At 39.2% G+C, this 20104-nt stretch overlaps 1 protein-coding gene across 4 annotated transcripts in view; it reads left to right on the top strand.

Annotated features, from left to right (window-relative positions):
- MAST4 (microtubule associated serine/threonine kinase family member 4) overlaps positions 1-20104 on the top strand; it is a gene marked incomplete at its 5' end in the record, with an annotated part of 585767 nt that overhangs the window by 327915 nt on the left and 237748 nt on the right. For all 4 annotated transcript variants that reach the window (XM_082620666.1, XM_082620667.1, XM_082620672.1 and 1 more), the window contains one exon: positions 913-948. In XM_082620666.1, the coding sequence (XP_082476792.1) occupies positions 913-948 (36 nt within the window). The remainder of the gene's footprint in view (positions 1-912; positions 949-20104) is intronic.

Genomic DNA, 20104 nt, shown 5'->3' with positions numbered 1-20104 from the left:
CCCCACCCAAACCACATGGCTGATACACATATGGGAGAGAGACAGAATGGATATTGGGCAAGCCATCAAAAATGAACATGCAGTGGGGACCTTCCCTGGTGGCGCAGTGGTTGAGAGTCCGCCTGCTAATGCAGGGGACATGGGTTCGTGCCCCGGTCCGGGAAGATCCCACATGCCGCGGAGCGGCTGGGCCTGTGAGCCATGGCTGCTGAGCCTGCACGTCCAGAGCCTGTGCTCCGCAACGGGAGAGGCCACAACAGTGAGAGGCCTGCATACCGCAAAAAAAAAAAAAAGAACTCTGCCGTGGCTGGCATAAGCAAAGAAGGGAATAATTATTTAATGGCTACTATTTTACTACAGATGAATGTCTGAAAGTAATTCTGCTCTACTACCACTAATAAAAGCTAATATTTTTTTCTTAAATGTGTTCTGAAAGTTGTAAAATTAATATAGGGTTCATAGTAACTAGTGAAACAGCACAGAGAGACACTAGGAGGAGGTAAATAATCCCCATCCCTTCCATTCCCTGTTCCCACTCCCAATCCTGGGTGGCCATTGTTAGCCTGGTCTGTGTTTCTTCCATTCCTTACTCCATGTACATGTGAGTGTCTGCACGTCCATTGTTTTCTGGTGGTTGTTGCCGTTCTCATAATGGAAGTATAGCTCTTCAATTTGCTTTTCTCACCTTATCAGCCTTCCAAGTCACTATGTACAGATTTATCTCATTCTTTTTAATAATACATAATATTCTATATTATAGATATTCCACATTTCATTTAAACATTTCCTCATTAATGGGCAGTCATGTTGTTCCCAGTCCCCCCTCTTCCTCTGCCCCACGACAAACAATGCTGCAGTAAACATCTTTGTACCTATGTCCTTACATACTGGTCCTTTTTTTTTTCCCTATAGGATAGATTCCCAGAAGTGGAATTGCTTGGTCAAACGGTATGTGTATTTTTAATTTTAATATATATTTCTAGCTTTTTCCCCCCAAAGGAATAGCGTATCACATTTGCACATAACAATGCCCATTTCCAGCATTGGATGCCACTGTTCCTTTCAATTCTTGCCAATCTTATTATCTCTGATCATTAATTTACATTTTCTTCACTGACTACCTCTGATGTTAAATATATTTTCATATGTTTATTGTTCATTTGAATTTCCCTTTTCTTCATTTCCTATTTATTTTCACTGCCCATTTTTGTACTTGATGGTGTTTTCCCGTCACAATTTCTGGGAGGTATTTATTGTGTTTTATCGTTACATATGTGCAAATATAGCTTTATTGTTCTTTATAGTTCTTGTCTCTGTGTATGATGTCTTTTACCAAAAGAAAATCCTTACTTATTATTATGTTTTGTAATTATTTATGTCTGTCTTTTTCTTTATTGCTTCTATTATCTGTTTTGCTTAGGACGGTATTGTCCATCCCGTGGTCATACAAGTATTCTTGTAAATATTCTTCCCCATTTTTAAAAGCATTGAAATCTTACTCCAGTTTTAAGTTTTGCACATGATATGAGGTAGGATTCTATCTTTCTTTCTTTTTTCTTCCCCTAGATAACCAGTTACTTAAGTCCTAGTTACTATGAGAAACTTTATTTTTCATGGGATTGAAATGTTACCCTTGTCACATATAGAGATGCCATATACATTTGTATCTATTTCTGGCCTCTCTGTTCTGATCTCTGTCTATTTCTGTGCCAACACCATTTTGTTTTGAATGCAGTGGCTTTCTAGTGAGTTGTAATGTCTGGTAAGTTCTCCCTCACTGGTCTGCTTTTCACACTTTTCATAGGTGTTTTTAGCCATTTATTTTTTGTTTCACATTGATCTGGTTAAGTTAAATTTTAAAAGTTAAACATGCGGAGTTTTATCTTAAATATTTTGAAGATAATATATAATAATACATGTAAATAAAGCCAAAAAATTATTTCTCAGTTTGGGGATCTCTTTACTTGATGTTACTAATTGGAAAATATTTATTGATTACCTAAAGGTTTTTCTGTGAACTTTAATTCTTTAAATGTGACTTACTTTGTGATAATTGTACAATTACCCTAAGATGTGAAAATGGGGATTAAGGCATGACATATTTTAATCTGTCTAAAAATTAGATTGTAATAAAGCTAAAGTGAGCTTATAAATAATTTGTACTTCTGCTTATGTAACGAACTATAAAGTATACCCATACCTGTATTGGTTGAGGGGTGTGTAAATATGATAATGTGAACAAAGAACTGTAACTATGCGTTTTGCAATCTTTTATGATTTGGTTTTTCTAAAATTTAAATGTTCACTTAAGAAATTGCCACATTTGGAATTTGAGGTAAAGTTGTCTAATACTTTATGTTTTTGACAATTCTTAACATTAAGTTTATATTAATGTGATATTAACTTAATTGTTTTCCCTGATATTCTTAATAGCTTTTTTGGAAACTTTAGTTATAGTATTAAGGTAATAAATACCTTTACATTTTTCTAAAGGCATTTGAAATATTGGAGCAAAACTCTAAAACTGTTCATGATTAAAAATAATGGTAATATTGTCTCACAAATGAACACATATGCATTTACACATGAGGTCTGTATTTTGCTTATGAAAGTAAAGGGACATCCCCGTGTAGGTTCTTCTACCCATGTTTACTTGGTTAATTAGAAAAAAAAGCCATTAATTTGTTCTATAGCCAAAAAGGAAATGGTGAAATAATATATTGTGATTATTATTGAGTGATATACTTGAAAAATATAATTATGTTTTTAAAAATGAGTCAATCATGTTTTATCAAAGGTTGACACATGATATAAACTGTACTACATAAAAGGTGTATCACATTTCTCATGTTTCCTAATAAGCTGTATTTTGACCAACTCAAATTGTGTTTCCTGCACTTAAGTTTTAATCATCATCAAAATAGACAAAGATGGTAACATAAGTATCTTTTTATATTTATCAAATATTATATGATATCACTTACATGTGGAATCTAAACAATAACACAAATGAACTTACTTACAAAACAGAAATAGACTCACAGACATAGAAAACAAAATTATGGTTAGCAAAGGGGAAAGGGGGGAGGGATAAAGTAGGAGAGTGGGATTAACAGAATACACTACAATATGTAAGTTAACAAAGATTTACTGTATAGCACAGGGAACATAACTGGCTGCTACAGTTGGGATAAGGGAACATTTTGTTGGTTTCAAAACAGTTTTTTTTGGTTTTTGGTTGGTTTTGTTTTGTTTTTGCTAAAGAGAAGGGATGCTTTCAATAGTGTGTGGAGCTATAAAGAGATGAACAGAACTGAAGGAACTTCTGCTGGCCAATAGTGGAAATTTAAGTGACAGAGGAAATGCTAATTATGAGCCTTTGAACAAGCTTATAATTACCATTAAGCTTATTGAATATATCTTGTAATAACCTATAATGGAAAAGAATCTGAGTATATGTTCACATATATATATGCATATATATATAAACTGAATCACTTTGCTGTACACCTGAAACTAACACAATATTGTTAATCAACTGTACTTTAATTTTAAAAAAAGATAATAGAGTATATTTTAACTATAATTCTGCATGTGTGTAAATTCTGTATTGTTAATTATAAAGTTGTTTTTAAGTATAAGTAGGCTCTCACAGGAACTTAAAATCACAGTAAGTAAGCAATGAATAAGGATGTCATAAGATTAATAATAAAGGAATGTTTCTTTTATAATATGCCAAATATTTAAGCCTTTAACTTGATCCAGGGCTGCCCAAGCTTAGACTCTGGAAGATAGAATTGTTTAAATTAGAATGGAGAACTTCTCCTTTTTTGTAAAACAAACATAACCATTTATGACCAGGGGTTGGAGTGGCTGTAGTAGAGTCCACAGGCAATAAACAGAGTTTTTTGTTTTTGAAGCTAGAAGAACTCTAGTTGCCGCAAGTGTGCCATCATAGCCAAAAAGTCACTGTGATTTCAAGGACTTGAAGTGATAAACTGGGAAGATATAAGCACTAGAATAATTAAAATAGTGTTCACGGGACTTAAGGAATGAGGAAGGAAATGCCCCACAACTGAAGCATTGGGTAAAAATAATCATATGTGTGGATTTAAGTGAATCAACTAAAGTTATATTCAGCCTCTCCACCTTACGTGAAGATACTAAGCAAGTGATGGTATTACTGTGTTGGCCAAAGAGCAATGATGTACCTCCAAAAATATTTCAGGTATTATGTTCAAAGCAATATTCCTTAGGGCCAGAACCCACCTTAATTCATAGGTGTTCTTAATCTAGATCAAACTGAAGTAAAATAACCTTATGTGACATTGTACTTTTAAAAGATGAAAAAAGTCTTACAACTAAAAATTAAAACTGAATCAAGGTAAATATTTTGCACACATTAATTATCAATTTAAGATTTGTAAATGTTACAAATGGCCACAGTAAAATGTAACTTCACTTAATACTGTTCTAATTTAATACGATTCTCTTGTTCTTGTTAAAATGTTACCCTTGTTAAATACTACCTTCGTATGCGTGATACTATCTTAAATTGTCTCAAAATACAATATCACCAGTTTCCTATATTTTGCCTTAATTCACTGTTAGAATATGTTAAGCCTCCGACATGTAAGAGGCAGAACAAAATATTGCTGCAGCAGATCAAATGCAAGGATGAGACTTCTTCTATATTGCTTCACCTTGAACAGGTCTGTTGGAAGTCAGATGTATTATCACCAGAGAAGATAAGGTTCCTTTGGAATGAAGACCCACCCTGTCCCTGGGCTCATTGCAGAAATTATAAATCAACTGTAGTTGTGACCTAAGCACTTGTCCTTTCTGCTGTCAGGTCTTCTGGCCATTAAGAAATGTGTTGAGACTGCTCCATTTATTTGCATGGAGCCACTGGGTCAGTAGTCAATGACCCTCATTCCTCAAAAGAGAAATAACTGCCTCTTTTGAGAAACCTATTGTGAGCTGGTGACATGAACCTCCAGTTGCATTTAACTTCCAGGTTAGTTATGTCAGAGGATAACTTTTTAAAATGGTACATTAAAATTGGGTGCTAGTTATTAATCCTCATAGTATTTTTATACATCTAAATGTTGATGTGTCAGTCTCCTAGAGTTTTGTAGTTTCTGCTAGCATTTAAATTCTGATGAATGAAATAACTCTTTGTAAAAAAAAAAAGAAAAAAAGAAAGAAAAAAAGAAAATACCATTGGTCCCTTCTCCTAGTATTGGATTTGTTAAAAGCCAGCTCACTGTCTCTTAAAAAGGGATAGGACTATTGAAATGTATGAATAGAAAACTTCAAAAGTGAACCTGTCAAAGCAATAGAAAGTAAAGATATTTTAAATACAATTGCAGTTGTATTCAGTAGTAAGAAAAAAAGTCAAAGCATTTCTCCTTAATGCCAAACTGAGGTGTGGAACATTTTGTGAGAATGAGTAGAATATTCATAGGAAGGTGGGCACCTCAGCGTTCTCCAATTTAGGACGGCTCATGTCTCCCAACCTCCCATTTATCTGACCAGGTTTCCACTAGCTCTGTTGAGACCCCTTCATTTTCATCTTCTTAGACACCCCGCCATGGAGCATAAGATCACATTTGTAGGGACACTGTGACTGAACAAACACTTTATTTTACATGGTGCTTTCAGAAGAATTCTTTTATGTCCTAGATGGCTAGGCTCCTTGGATGTCTGAACAATGAAGAATCGGAGCAAGACATTTCTACACCAGAACCCTGGGAGCTTAACATACTTTGAAGTGGATTTTCTCCCCTTTCTGGGGCCGCAGTAAAAAGTGAGGGTTTTTCATAGTCCTTGCATTGATGTCTGCAAAGCCAGATGGCTTTGTAAAATGAGCCCCAAAGCAGCATAACTGATTAAAAGAAATGCCAGGTAGTTGAAGGCTTTCCTACCCATTGTGAGCCTGGCAGAAAGAATTGTCCTCTTGGGGTCCATTAATATTGGGGAATCGCACTCTCCATCTTCAGGGGTCAGCCAGTGACAATCGAGACAGGTGTTGGCAGCAGGAGCCTTCAAAATGAAGGCTGAAAATAATCTCTCTAGCCAGCCACTGGTAGGACTGCCTCCAAAAGAAATGAAGCTGACCAGTGAGGGAAGTAGGTGCTTGAGGGTTGTAGGTACTTTCAAAGGTTGTGGCTCACATATTTCAAATTATCCTCTCATTCTTGGCTTCTTTTGGTTGTGGTCCTAGAACTGCATCCTCCTGAGAGCCCCAAAGCTTCCATCGCCTCACACCTGGGGGCAACTCCCACTCATCTGTCTTCTCTGTAGAGTGTAAATGACTCTGTTGAGGATGCCCAAGCTCTTGCTTTTTTTGTTGCCCATATAGAAATCATTCTGCCCGTGTTTGTAACCCAGAGCACTGACCTTAACCTAAGAACACAGTCATATATTTCAAGTTGCTTGCAGCAGCGGGAGGGGGGTGCTGATGAAACTTGGCCTTGCAGGCAGAGGGATTCATAGACGTAACCAATTGTTCTCTGACTTCATAACCTACCATTTGATTGTTGGGAAATGGGGTTCAGAGCCGAAGGAAGGAAAAGCGCATCTTAAAATAAGCCTTAAAAACCTGTCGTAAAAGAGATAGCTGGCCCTGAGTTCAGTTGTGTTTCTATCATCAGGAAATACTTTACTCCTGCAGTGTAAGTCATATGAAAGAGATTTAAAAACCAAACCACCTTGCTCTCCATTTTCTACCTGTTACCACATCCTTTCATTGACTCATCAGACCTGGCGCTGATCTGCTCACAGAGTAGCAGCAGTGGAGAACCAGGGACCTGTGTTCTGCTGAAATAGCTAATTTCAGAAGAGTTTGTACATTCTGACCTCTCTGAACTTATATGGATCCTTTCAAAGAGGGAAATAATTCAGTCTAGGAGGCATTTCTGAGACTTGTTGTTGGAGAATGAACTGATATGTGGTCTATTATTGTGGTCTATTTTTTGAGTAATAATGTAGGATTTATAGTATCTTATTAAGTTAGGGCTAATTGGCCTTTGTAGAAAATAATAATTTAAGCAATACTTCTATCAATCACACAGGGAATCATTGTGGAAGAACTAGTAAACACAGGAAAAAAAATGCATTCAAAATTTCCCTATATCTTATCACTTAGAGAAAAGACACTTTAAAAAAGCAGAGCATTTAGCTTTCACTTGTGTCTTTTGATGCATTCAATAATTTTTCCTTCGGGTATTTTCAGTGTTGTAGTCTTGTAGCATTTAAGAAATGGGATAGCATTTTATTTTACTGTGAGAATTCTTAGATCATAAAACATTGATCATTTTTCCTGATTATTTCCATTGTAGAAAAATAGAGAAGTATGAAGAAGAAAAGTTTTCATCCATAATCTCACCTTGTAGAGAGAGTCCCCATCAGCATTTTAGTGTATTTTAGGCTTTCTTCTAAATCCTCATTCTTTGATGCTTATTGATTCTTGGAGTCCATTTTCTTTCCAGCTAGGAAGCACTTCTGGAGCAGACCAGTCATATGTGAGCCGAGTGCCCTGCTTGCCCACAAAATTTGCTGTGTCTTCCAACAGAAACAGCCGGGAGAACTAAGTGCTGGGCTATTTCTAATGGTCATGTATCATTGTTTAGGTTCCTGACCCACTTCCTTACTTTCAGTAATTCGTTTTATAAAATTCCAAATATTAACGTTTTTTCTATAGCTGTTGGTGATATTTGGTTAAGTTCAGAAAAGTTCTTACTTGTTATGTGTGGGAAATCACTCTGAACAACACATTTTCATAGGTTCCACTAGTCAACAAAGAGATGCTATATTCCTTTAGGGAATAGAACAGATTTTCTTTGCTTGACTTTAACACTTGGGGTTTTATAAGATTTCTTCAGAAACCAGCACTGTGGCCATTCTTATCCAAGTTGTGATTTGTAGAGTGATTTATTGATCAGGGAGGGTTTCCCAGAGTTCCTCAGAATATGTCATTAGTGTAACTTTGCACGTGCTGTCCTGCTGGGGTGGAGGTTCCCTAGGGCCAGGGAGTTTTGTTCCCTGCTATCTCCTCCATGCCTAGAACTATGCCTGGCATGTAACAGTTGTTTCATAAATATTTTTATGTGTGTTTTAAAATCATGTACCTCCCTTACTGTTTAATACTCATGGACTAACCCATTAGTTAGTTGACTGAGCAATTATTGTATTCCTACATTAAGTTGTTCCAACTTCCAATAAGACTATGCCAGGCTCCAAATATGGTGGTAGATGTTGGGTCCTCCACTTAATGTATTTGAGTCTAGTGCAATTTTTTTTTTTTTTTTGCGGTACGCGGGCCTCTCACTGTTGTGGCCTCTCCCGTTGCGGAGCACAGGCTCCGGACGTGCAGGCTCAGCGGCCATGGCTCACGGGCCCAGCCGCTCCGTGGCATGTGGGATCTTTCCGGACCGGGGCACGAACCTGTGTCCCCTGCATCAGCAGGCGGACTCTCAACCACTGTGCCTCCAGGGAAGCCCGAGTCTAGTGCAGTTTTATTTTATTGTTTGCGTTTGTCTTTTATGAAAACAGGTAAGAGTGATGGGTTCATTATTGATAAATGTTTTCATGTTTTTCCAGTTCTCTGTATAAAGGAGTGCAGTTATTCTTCTCCTAAATTCTAATTTGTTTGTTTTGGTTTGTTAGAGAATTTTGAGCGTAGGTGAAACAGGCTTCCGTTTACCAATTCGAATTGAGGAGTGCCAGAAATAGATAACTATTCAAAGTGTATTTCCTCTTGGCCTGGCTTGAATTCCCTACATCACAGCTTTATTGAGGGGAGAGGGGAGGTAATGCAGTGAATAAAATAGATATTTGTTGGCAGGAATCAGATTAAGCTATCGACAATTGTGATCCCCATGGTTTGAGTACATTTATCTGATAATTAGTCTTTTTCTAGATGAGGGAAAGAAAGGAAAGAGACAGAGTTTAAAAAAAAAAAAAAAAAGTAACCAGTGGGACTGTGACCAAGGAGCACTCTGATTTTAGGAGGGTTGTTTTTGTAGTAAAAGTATAAAGGCTTGCATGAGAATAAGAAACACCAAGTTCATGTTGGTGGTTACCTCTGGGAAGAGAGAGGGGAACTGAGATCAGGAAGGAGTGCTGGGGGTTTCAATGGTGTTTGATTTATCAAGTTGATTAGGTGATATTCAGGTGATGTAGATGTTCATTCTTTTATTCCCTTCATAGATTTTTTTATTAAAAACAGTGAAAGATAGAGAGTGGCTATGCATAGAAGGGAGATTTCCCCCAGGTCACTTGTATCATTGAAAGATTTAGCTTTCTTCACAGCTTTTTCAGCCCCTGCCATTCCCAGTGTCTTCCAGACAGATCCTGTGGTGAAAAGGCCAGGAGAGGGAAAGAGAAGACAGGTGTTACGGAAGCAGAGAAACGTGTTTGAGAGATCTTGACAAGCAGAGTAGGCTGACTTGGTTGAATCCTCAGAAGTGAGTGACTACAATGCCTCTTGCTGCTTGATCCTTTACCGTCACTCTGCTTTGGCTCAGACGGTTGTTTCTACGTTAAGCCAGAGGCAGTTGCATCTCCAGGCAGTTCTGTCATGGGCACAGCCTTTGAAACACAGGTACTCTGTTTAGCAGCGCCTGACTTCACATTATCTTGCATAGTGGTGAATGATCCTTGTTGGGAATGGGGAGGCCCTATTTGGGGGGGGAATACTCACTCTTAGCCCAGCCGTCAGTGAGTATTCCTGGAACCCGCAGGGCTGGAGCCCCAAGTATGTAAATGATGGTGGCTGAAAACTAAGGGCCTTGAGAGGCCACTTGAGGCCCACACAGGAGGTGGATGCTTGAGAGAAAGGAAGCATTGTGCCTGGGCCAGCAAGGTGGGTGAAGATGCTTCAGCCACGCCACGTACTGAGTCTGCTAGGGCTGCCCTAACAAAGTGCCACAAACTGGGTGGCTTAAACAACAGAAACTTTTAGTTGTGGAAGCTAGGAGTCCCAGATCAAGGCGTTGACAGGGTTGGTTTCTCATGAGAGCTGTGAGGGAGAATCCGTCCCAGACCTTTGTCCTAGCTTCTAGTGGTTTCTGATGCTTTAGCGCTCCTTGGCTTGTACATGCATGGCTCCCATGTCTGCCTGAACCCTCACATTGGCATTTCCCCCTGTGCGCATGACTTCCTGTGTCCCCATTCTATAAGGACACCGTCCCATTGAATTAGAACCCTCCCTAATGACCTCATCTTAACTTGATCGTTGGCAAAGATTCTATTTCCAAATCAGGTCACATTCAGAGGGGCTGGTGGTTAGGACTTCAGCATCTTTAGGGGGGACACAGTTTAATGCATAGTGCCCCTCCATTCTCATCCTCACTGCTCACATCTGGAAGGTAGATTCTACCTGTCATCTTAAGCTTGTTGTGGTCTGTTCAATGTCTCCTCGTTTTCTCACTAATTCCTCTGAATGGGCTCCATAGCCCTGCTGCTAGAGAGAAGGGACTGGGGAAAAACACAGGGATAAGACAAGTAACTTGTGAGGGAGAGAGCACTTGAAAGGAGCATTTGCCAGAGAACAAAGCCAGGAAGAAATAGGAGTTGCTTCTTGCTACTGTTTTCTTTTTCCTTCTATTCAGGCTCTTCTGCACACCTCATTAGAGCAAAGACTAATCTGTCGAAATCCAATCAATTCCACTTTGGTTGATGGCCAATGAATACTGTTTCTACTACATTACCTGTGAAATAAGCCTTTGTGGTGAAGCCTGGAAACCTCCCGCACTGTTTATAATGTTGTTTCTTTGAGAATGGGGTCTGGTGTCTCAACCTTACAGATGCCCCTTCAGAGCACAGCCTAGAGTGTTGTTGAGATGAGCTGGGGAAATGGAGCTGCCCATGACTAGAGGTCATGGCAGCTTTCTCCCTCCCACGTCAGGGTGCTTGGGGGGCGATGCAGAGGGGCACTCTGAGCAAGGGTGCTCTTCCTTGCTGGAAGGCTGTCGCCCCACTTGGCAGTGGTGTCCCTTTGGTAAACAAGGCTGGACCTTCATGTGCCTCAAGGATTCTTCTGGGAACTGGACTCATGCCCAGAACTAACACCAGCTAGGGCACCAGCAGAGACATCCAGTTGTATCCCCAGTATCCTTGATCCCCCTTCTGCTTTACTGATAAAAGTAATTTTTGTTGGGGTGGTAAAGCACTCAATTAAAAGAATATACTTATGAGCCACCTTCCCTCACACCTTCCCTAATAGGCTATTATGCTTTGGCCAGTGAGATCTAAGCAGACGTTACTTGGGAGATAGACGGCTGGTGAGGATCCTTTTTCTTTTCTTCTACTTCTTTCTTTCTGTGTGGAATGCGTTTGTGTTGGTCAGAGTTCCAGCAGCCATATTGGTCCGTGAGGTAGAATGTGAGGGTAGGCTACCTGTTAAGGATGAGGAAACTGAAAGGTAGAAGTAGTTTAATCTGATGATTTGGTAGTCATCACATCAGCTGTGGATTTCCTACTTCTGAACCTTTTTTTACGTGAGCAAGCAATACACTGTTTTGCTCAAGCCACACATTTGGGTGCAGCTGTAGCTACACAGTATCCTAAGTGATGCAGAGACCCTCTCCACAGGAACCCCCCCATCACTGCTCTTTAAAGTGTATCAGAAAGGAAAGGTTGGTCCAAGGATAATGAAGAAAAGAGAATTTCCTTCTAAGACCTACAGAAGAACTAGTCTGCTGTGCCCCTGACATCTTTTCCCCAAAGCATGTTTTCTGTGAGCTGAAGACTCTGAAACTGTGCCCCCTTTAACTGCTCCTTTATTTATTCACAACTCTCTTTCCTGATACCATAGGTGGTGTTAGTCGTTACCATTTTCTGCCTGCTAACATGTAGTTTCAGCAGCAACGCCATCTTGGTAGCAAAACACTGTTTTGAGTACTTCATTGCTTTTTACCATTGTTTCAGAAAGTTGACTAGAAAACAGAGCAAGGAACATGCTGCTATCAGTGATAAGATGTGTAGTGCTCATGAACTTAATGCAGCTGACACCAGAGGGAACTTATTTGTCTTTCCAAAAAAGGACTAATACTTAGCTTCAATCAGACATTCATTGTTCTTAGGCCAGTGGTGTATGTATTTGACTGTGAGTGAAAAGAACAGAATTAAAGGATGTGGATTTGACACATAGCAATGTGTCACAGATGGACATAGATTTGACATATAGCAATGAAGAATAATTAGGAAATTTGGATTAAAAACGTCCTGATTATATATTTGACTCTTTAACATGTTTTCAGGGGTGTGTGAAGCAGGAAGGTAGAAAAGTCCTTTATATGGGGATTCACTATCTGTTTAGCGTCTGATTCTGTGACGTAAGGTAGGGAATTGGGAGGAAAGGAGGATGAGTGAGGCTGCTTTAGGACTGCGCTTGTGGACCTGAAGGAAGGAGAAGATAAGGTTTATAAAACTGCTGGGCAGGACTGAGCTTATGTACTTGGTGTTGAGCTGGGGACCCACTCCACACAGCTGTGTAGGATAAGGAAAAGTCCCAAAGCTTTCTTTTTTTTTTTTTTTTTTTGCAGTACGCGGGCCTGTCACTGTTGTGGCCTCTCCCATTGCAGAGCACAGGCTCCGGACGCGCAGGCTCAGCGGCCATGGCTCACGGGCCCAGCCGCTCCGCGGCATGTGGGATCTTCCCGGACCGGGGCACGAACCCGTGTCCCCTGCATTGGCAGGCGGACTCTCAACCACTGCGCCACCAGGGAAGCCCCCCAAAGCTTTCTTTATCTGTCTTGAGCTACTTTTGTTTCTCTGCATTTCCAGATTCACAGCTAGCCCCTAGAGATAAACATTTTCATGGAGGTCCAGATTTAAGGGAAATATAGCTTCTTAGGATTTATTTTATCTATGACAAGCGGACGTCATTTTCTAAGTGTCTCATTTAACGTCACAATGGTGTGAGATCCTAAAAGGTATCTACTGCTTGAGGAACTTAGAAGGCAATTAATGCCATCCATTTATACTTACTTAAAAGTGTATGAAATGTATTTTCTCATGGAGTATGCTTTTCCTTATTTTATTTTTAAGGGGGTTCAAATATTTACCAAGGCTTTTAAAGGTTCACTCCTAGCCTCAGTTCCCCTTACTGTATTTTTGCCCCCAAACTGTTGATTTCATCAGTTTTCTTGGTGTTTATCAGGATCCTAATTCTTGAGGTGGGAGAGGAATTTCTGCATTGTTTTTGGATAAGTATTATTTCTTTAGCTAGCTAGCGAGGATGGGGGGGATGGTGAAGTTCGTGAAAGGAGCCCTGCTAACTCTGATTCAAACAGTTTTCTTACCACATTCCTGATGAAGTGATAAATGTCACTTGTAGATAAAATAGGATTGGGTGTGACATTACACTGGATTTCATTTATTAACTTCTAGCTGTTAATCTGAAGCAATCTAGAAAGTTTGAAAATTATTTGTTTTATTTATCCATATTTTCCCTGGCCTCCATCACCAGAAATATTCAGATTATATTGAAGGCAATGTTGCTGCCAGGAAGGCATGTGTATATTAAGATACTGTAAAAAAGGGACAGCATCCAGTTTCTCAAATGCAGGACTCTAGTGGCTTCCCACTGAAATTCCAGCCATTATGGGAATACCGACACATGGTGATCCTGTCAGATGGTATCACAGGTGTTTAAAAGACATCTTGGGGCTTCCCTGGTGGCGCAGTGGTTGAGAGTCCGCCTGCTGATGCAGGGGACACGGGTTCGTGCCCCGGTCCAGGAAGATTCCACATGCTGTGGAGCGGCTGGGCCCGTGAGCCATGGCCGCTGAGCCTGCGCGTCCAGAGCCTGTGCTCCGCAATGGGAGAGGTCACAACAGTGAGAGGCCCACGTGCCACAAAAAAAAAAAAAAAAAAAAAAAAAAGACATCTTGGAAGGAGCCCTGAGTCCATGTTATCTTCAGAAAATTATGGAAACACTATAAAATGAGGTTGTATCCAGCATTCTTCTTTGTTTTTTTCAGGGGTGGTGATGGTACGGAGACTATCTTCAAATAATAACCTAGCTGGTGAGAAATAGAACACACTGACTGCCTTCCATTAACTATCCCTTCTGAATTGCTGTACATAAAATCTTAATCAATGAGAGCTTTTTATAGCTGGGTCTGTTTGTCACACTTCAATTACCTGAGAGGTTTCTGGAGATGAGTAGGTAAGAAGTCTTCATCAGGAAAAGCTCTGTCACATTTACTGGGAAAGATGACAAAACCTTATCAGTTTTTTAAGAGATTGGCCTTTTCGCCGGGAATTCTTGGGACCAGGAAGATGGGTTCAAGCCTAAAAATGAATGTCTTGTTTTAACCTCTAGTTTGCTCACTCAGATAGTAATTTCATAAGACGCATTTTCCATAGAAGACTTTATCCTCGTAGCTGGATAGTGTGATTTCAGAACTGGAGGTGACCGAGAACTCTAGGCCACCCTGCAGGTTGTGCATTTCAAGAAATAATGTAGTTTGTTTTCTCGTGAAAATAAAAAGGAAAATGTGGAGAAAAAAGAGATGAAATAAACTTGTGTTGAAATTGTGCTTGCACTTTGAATTAAATTCCCTGCATGGCTGGTTCTTATTTATGACCAGAAATGATGAAACCTTGATCTGAAAGCTGCAGTACAAACTGAATAGGCAATGAAGGTTTTTTTCCATTTTGGGGTTGATAATTAGCTATGCACGGGTCATGGGTTGACAATTAGTTCTGTTCCTCAGAGCATGTCTGCAATCTTTGATATCTACTTAAGCTATGTAAGTAATCTGCACAGTTTTTATTATGATTTTTCTGTTAATCTTTGATAGAGTGAAATTTGATATTTTCTCTATGACAAACCATGAAATTTAGTAATTAAATCCTTTTATTTATTCAAAGTCTGCACTTGGTTAAAATAAATTTCAACAAAACATTGTGTTGGGGTTTTCAAAGTATTATTTAGTGGTTAGTTTACAACCAGTAAACATATCTCTTCATAATTATTTCTAATCTGGTAGTTTCATCCTTTAATTCTCATATAAAAATGAGTCAAATACATTGGGAAGCCAGAGATTTCTTTGGCCTTTCAGAGCTTAATATGACCAATCCTTTGCATATCTCAAGTTTATTATCATTTATTACTACATTTAACCATCTGTAGATTCTGTCTATATCTCTTTAGTTGGAGTAAACCAAGTACTTATATTTCTGGTAACTCCTTCTGCCTATATTGTACTTATATGCCCCTCTTATGTAGTTAAATTTCTGATGAATAAAAATATTTCAGTGATGATGAGATTTTTGTATTTTGACTCCTTGAAGGTGCGATCATGAGATTTGGAATTGTATAGACTTGTATTTGAGCAAAATTTCCCCAGCCAAACCTATTAATAACAGTTGTTCCTAATTCTTTTACTGATCTAGTAAGTTATTTTCAATTTTTTTGGTCCCCACTTATTTCTTTCCTGGTTGCATGTCATCGCATCATTTCCACTTACTAATTAAATAGAATAATTTGCCTTTTGTAAATTATTCTTATTCTCTGATTATTTAGGTGTTCTCATCCTAGGAGCTGTGAACAGCTTTCTGGAATGTATGAACTCCCTGGAGTTATATGTAAACGTGTGTGCGTGTGTGCGTTTTCTAATAGCTTTCATCTGATTCTCAAAAGCCTCATTAAGAAGGCTTTTTTTGGGAATTGCCTGGTGATCCAGTGGTTAGGACTCCGAGCTTCCACTGCAGGGGGCACAGGTCCTATCCCTGGTCGGGGAACTAAGATCCCGCGTGCTGCGCAGCATGGCCAAAAAAAAAGATGGCTTAGTTTGTTTTTCTCAAAGGGACCTTTTCTCTCTACCTAAAATTTGAGCTCCCTGTGGTAAGGCACTTGGCCTCACGCTTGTTCTATAAGGAGTACAGGTAGCACAGTGGCAGCTTATGGAAAATGCTGACAGATTCAGTGCTTCCGAAAGCAATGTAGTTTGTGACCATGCATTTAGAAGTGTTCCTCTAAATTGAATGATGTGTAAACTTCTTTTAAAAGAGAAAAATTTTCACACCCACATTGTTGACTTAAATATATTTATTTATTTATTTTTATTTATTTATTTATTTTTTTTGAGTACGCAGGCCTCTCACTGTTGTGGCCTCTCCCGTTGTGGAGCCCGCGCAGGCTCAGCGGCCATGGCTCACGGACCCAGCCGCTCCGCGGCACGTGGGATCTTCCCGGACCGGGGCACGAACCCACGTCCCCTGCATCGGCAGGCGGACTCCCAACCACTGCGCCACCAGGGAAGCCCAAATATATTTATTTTAATGATAATTATGTATGAAAGGAAAAGTCAGGTACAAACTTGTATTTAACAGTTTTATCACTACAACTAAAACAAATTAAAACAAATATTACAAAACTGCAGAGTAACATTTAAAATGACAGTATCAAGATTACATACTGCTCTGGTAGCTGCTTCCTTCATTTGCTTGTGCTTTGAGTTAGCATGTTAAGCATATGCAGTGTGAAGCTCAGGTCTATGACTTTTCTGATAAGAAGCCTTTAGTGATGGTTCCATGTTGCTCCGTGATACCATTTAGCCTCACTTTACATGTGTACTTGGGCCTCTGATCTTTTCTCATTAGCTCAGGGCAGTTGAAATAGTACTAGTTGGCCAACTTGATCATTAACACAAATGGAAATATGGCACTGAAACCATCGAGCAGTCTGAAATTAAAGGATAGTCATTACATAGCATCAATGAAATGTCAATAAAAAATGTTTAATGTATTAAATATTCATATTTCCCTAAGAATCATTTTTAGATTCCGCTTTGAGGAACACTGGCGTAGAATATATGAAGGGCCAGAGTTGGTGCAAAGCACTTTTAGCTCATTAATGGATATACCTTGATTTATAACTAGTCTAATTTAATATTTATGCTTAAAATGAGTGAGCCTGGGCTTAATTAATCCTCGTCTTCATAATGACTTTACTGAAATAATTATTTGGACGTAAGCTTTGTGGGGTTTTGTTGCTGCTGCCTCTGCTGCTGTTATTTTGTATTTGGCTTTGGTCATCTCTTATTTAAAATCCAGCCTTGCTTCGATCTGTCTCACCTACTGCAGGTAAACTAAGCCGGCAGCCCAGGAGGGGTCCCAAGGGCGGGATAGGGAAAAATGTCTGCAGACCAGGAGTTAATGAGTTAACTCATTAACTCATAACTTAGTTAATGAGTCCACTCATTAAGTGGTGGACTTCGGTAGTGAGTGGAAACATGGCACGCCTGACTTGGTGATTCCCGGTTTTCTCTAAAGATTTTCCCCCAGACGTCTGTGTTTGAAAACAGTAACTATAATACTTAGTTAAGATCATATGCTTTTTTTCAGGAATTACGTGTATCTTCCAGTCTAGTTCTGCCGCCCCACAGCTATGTGACTTTGCCTCTGTTAAAATGGGAATGATGGAAGTAGGACTGTTATGAGGATTCAGTGAGATGGTGCATCAAAAATGCTCTGCATGGAGTGTGGCATATGCTAGGCACCAGTGAGTGTTTGCTGACATCTAATAGAATACTAGTATGAGAAGAAAAGTGTTCAAACGATCTAATTTTTTACTCAGTTTACATACAGAGTACACAGGTAAAGGTCTGAGAAGAGGCTTCCCCAATTTTCAACTTAGTCCTTAGATTTTGATACTCTGCAGTGTTTTTGGTGTAGAAGTTGGTGTACTCTTTTATTTTTTTTAAATAAATTTATTTATTTATTTATTGTTGGCTGCGTGCGGGCTTTCTCTAGTTGTGGCGAGCGGGGGCTACTCTTCGTTGCGGTGTGCGGGCTTCTCATGGCGGTGGCTTCTCTTGTTGCGGAGCACGGGCTCTAGACGCGCGGGCTTCAGTAGTTGTGACACGTGGGTTTAATAGTTGTGGCTCGTGGGCTCTAGAGCACAGGCTCAGTAGTTGTGGTGCATGGGCTCAGCTGTTCCGAGGCATGTGGGATCTTCCCAGGCCAGGGCTCGAACCTGTGTCCCTTGCATTGGCAGGCAGATTCGTAACCACTTCGCCACCAGGGAAGTCCCGAAGTTGGTGTACTCTTATTATTATTTCTTTTACGAGGGGGAAGTACCATCTTTCAAGGTGCCTGTGGAGTCAATTATATTGTAACCTCCTTGCTGCCCTCTGAATCTGCCCTTTTACCCTTTTCCAACCTAGTTATCCCTCAACTCCTCTAAGTTCTCTGAGTCATCTTTCCAGTTCTGTCCTTTCTTTCCTCTCTGTCCTGGGGGACCCTGCAGCATGCCTTGCCTGCTCAGGACTTAGTGTGATGCTCAATACTAATGCAGCCGTAGCTACATTTGTTGCCCTTGTCCCAGCTTTGTGCTCCTTAGTTCCCAGGTGCTTCTCCATAGACATTTTTTTCTCAGCCTTTAATTCTGAGGCTAAATTGTATTATCTCCATTTAACTGATGTGAAAACCAAGGCCCAGAAAGTTTATTTAACTTGCCCAGGGTCTCATAGTTGGTAATTGATAAAAAGAAAATTAAAACTCTGGTCTTCATCTCTCCTTTGACTACTCCCTTTATTTCTTGTTGTTCTGTTATTCTCATCTTCAAGGGAGAAAGTGTTCATTTTGGGGGTCGTGCACTTGGGATAAATTTTATCAATGGGAACTTATTTATAACAGCCTGAATTCAAATCCTGTCTTTACCAATTAATAGGTCCATGGTCTTGGTCAAGTGGACGTGGTCATAATGGCATCCAAATCATGGGTTACTATAAAGATTAAATTAAATAATATTTAGTGATTTTTTTGTGCTGCATAAATGAAATTTACTTTTATTTCATTACATTGTCATGTCCTTTAATTAAATTCATCTTAATGAGCTTACATTTTTGTGAACCTTTTTATTATTTTGTTCCTCTAGAAGTCTTTTTTTTCTTTATGAGAGATGTTGTATTTTTCCCTTCCAATTTCATTAAGAAATAATTGACAAACAGCACTGTATAAATTTAAGGTGTACAGCATAATGATTTGCATGATATACATCAGGAAATGATTACCACGATACATTTAGTGAACATTCGTTATTTTATAACTGGAAGTCTGTACCTTTTGGCTACTTTCCTCCAATTCCCCCTCTCCCACCCCCCACCTCTGGTAACCACATATCTAATCTGTTTTTTCTATGACTTTGTTTGCTTGTCTCTGAAGTATAATTGACCTACAGCAGTATGTTAATTCCTGGTGTTCAACATAGTGAGTCAGTATTTCTATACATTTCAGTACATTTCAAAATGATCACCACAATAAGTCTAGTCAACATCTGTCACCCTATGAAGATATGATATTATTATTAACTATATTCCCCACACTGTACATTTCATACCTGTGATTTATTTATTTTGTAACTAGAAGGTTGTACCTTTTAATCTCCCTCACCTATTTCTCCTCACCCTCACTGCAGCAACCACCTGTTTATTCTCTGTATCTATGACTCTGTTTCTGTTTTGTTATGTCTGTTCATCTGGTTTTTAGATTCCACATATAGTGAACTCATAGAGTATTTCTCTTTCTCTGACTTATTTTACTTAGCATAATACTCTCTAGGTCCATCCATGTTTTCGCCAATGGCAAGATTTCATTCTTTTCTATTGCTAAATAGTATTCCATTGTGTATATATACCACATCTTCTTTATCCATTCACCTACCATTAGAAACTTAGGTTACTTTCATATCTTAGCTATTGTAAATAATGCTGCAATGAACATATGGGTGCATATATTTTTTCAAATTAATGTTTTCATTTTCTCTGGATAAATACCCAGGAGTGGATTTGCTGGATCACGTGGTAGTTCTGTTTTTAATTTTTTTGAGGAATCTTCATACTGTTTTCCATACAGCTGTGCCAATTTACGTTCCCACCAACCATGCATGAGGGTTCCCTTTTCTCCACTTCCTTGCCAACACATTATTTGTTGTCATTTTTTTTTTAAGAATTTTTTGATGTGGACCATTTTTAAAGTCTTTATTGAATTTTGTTACAATGTTGTTTCTGTTTTATGTTTTGGTTTTTTGGCTGCAAGGCATGTGGGATCTTAACTCCCTGACCAGGGATGGAACCCACACCCC

This window comes from Mesoplodon mirus (genome assembly GCF_964341445.2).
Source record: "Mesoplodon mirus genome assembly, chromosome: 5".
Lineage (NCBI taxonomy): Eukaryota > Metazoa > Chordata > Mammalia > Artiodactyla > Ziphiidae > Mesoplodon > Mesoplodon mirus.
The sequence above is the reverse complement of the archived record's forward strand: the minus strand, read 5'-3'. Positions and strand labels throughout refer to the sequence as shown.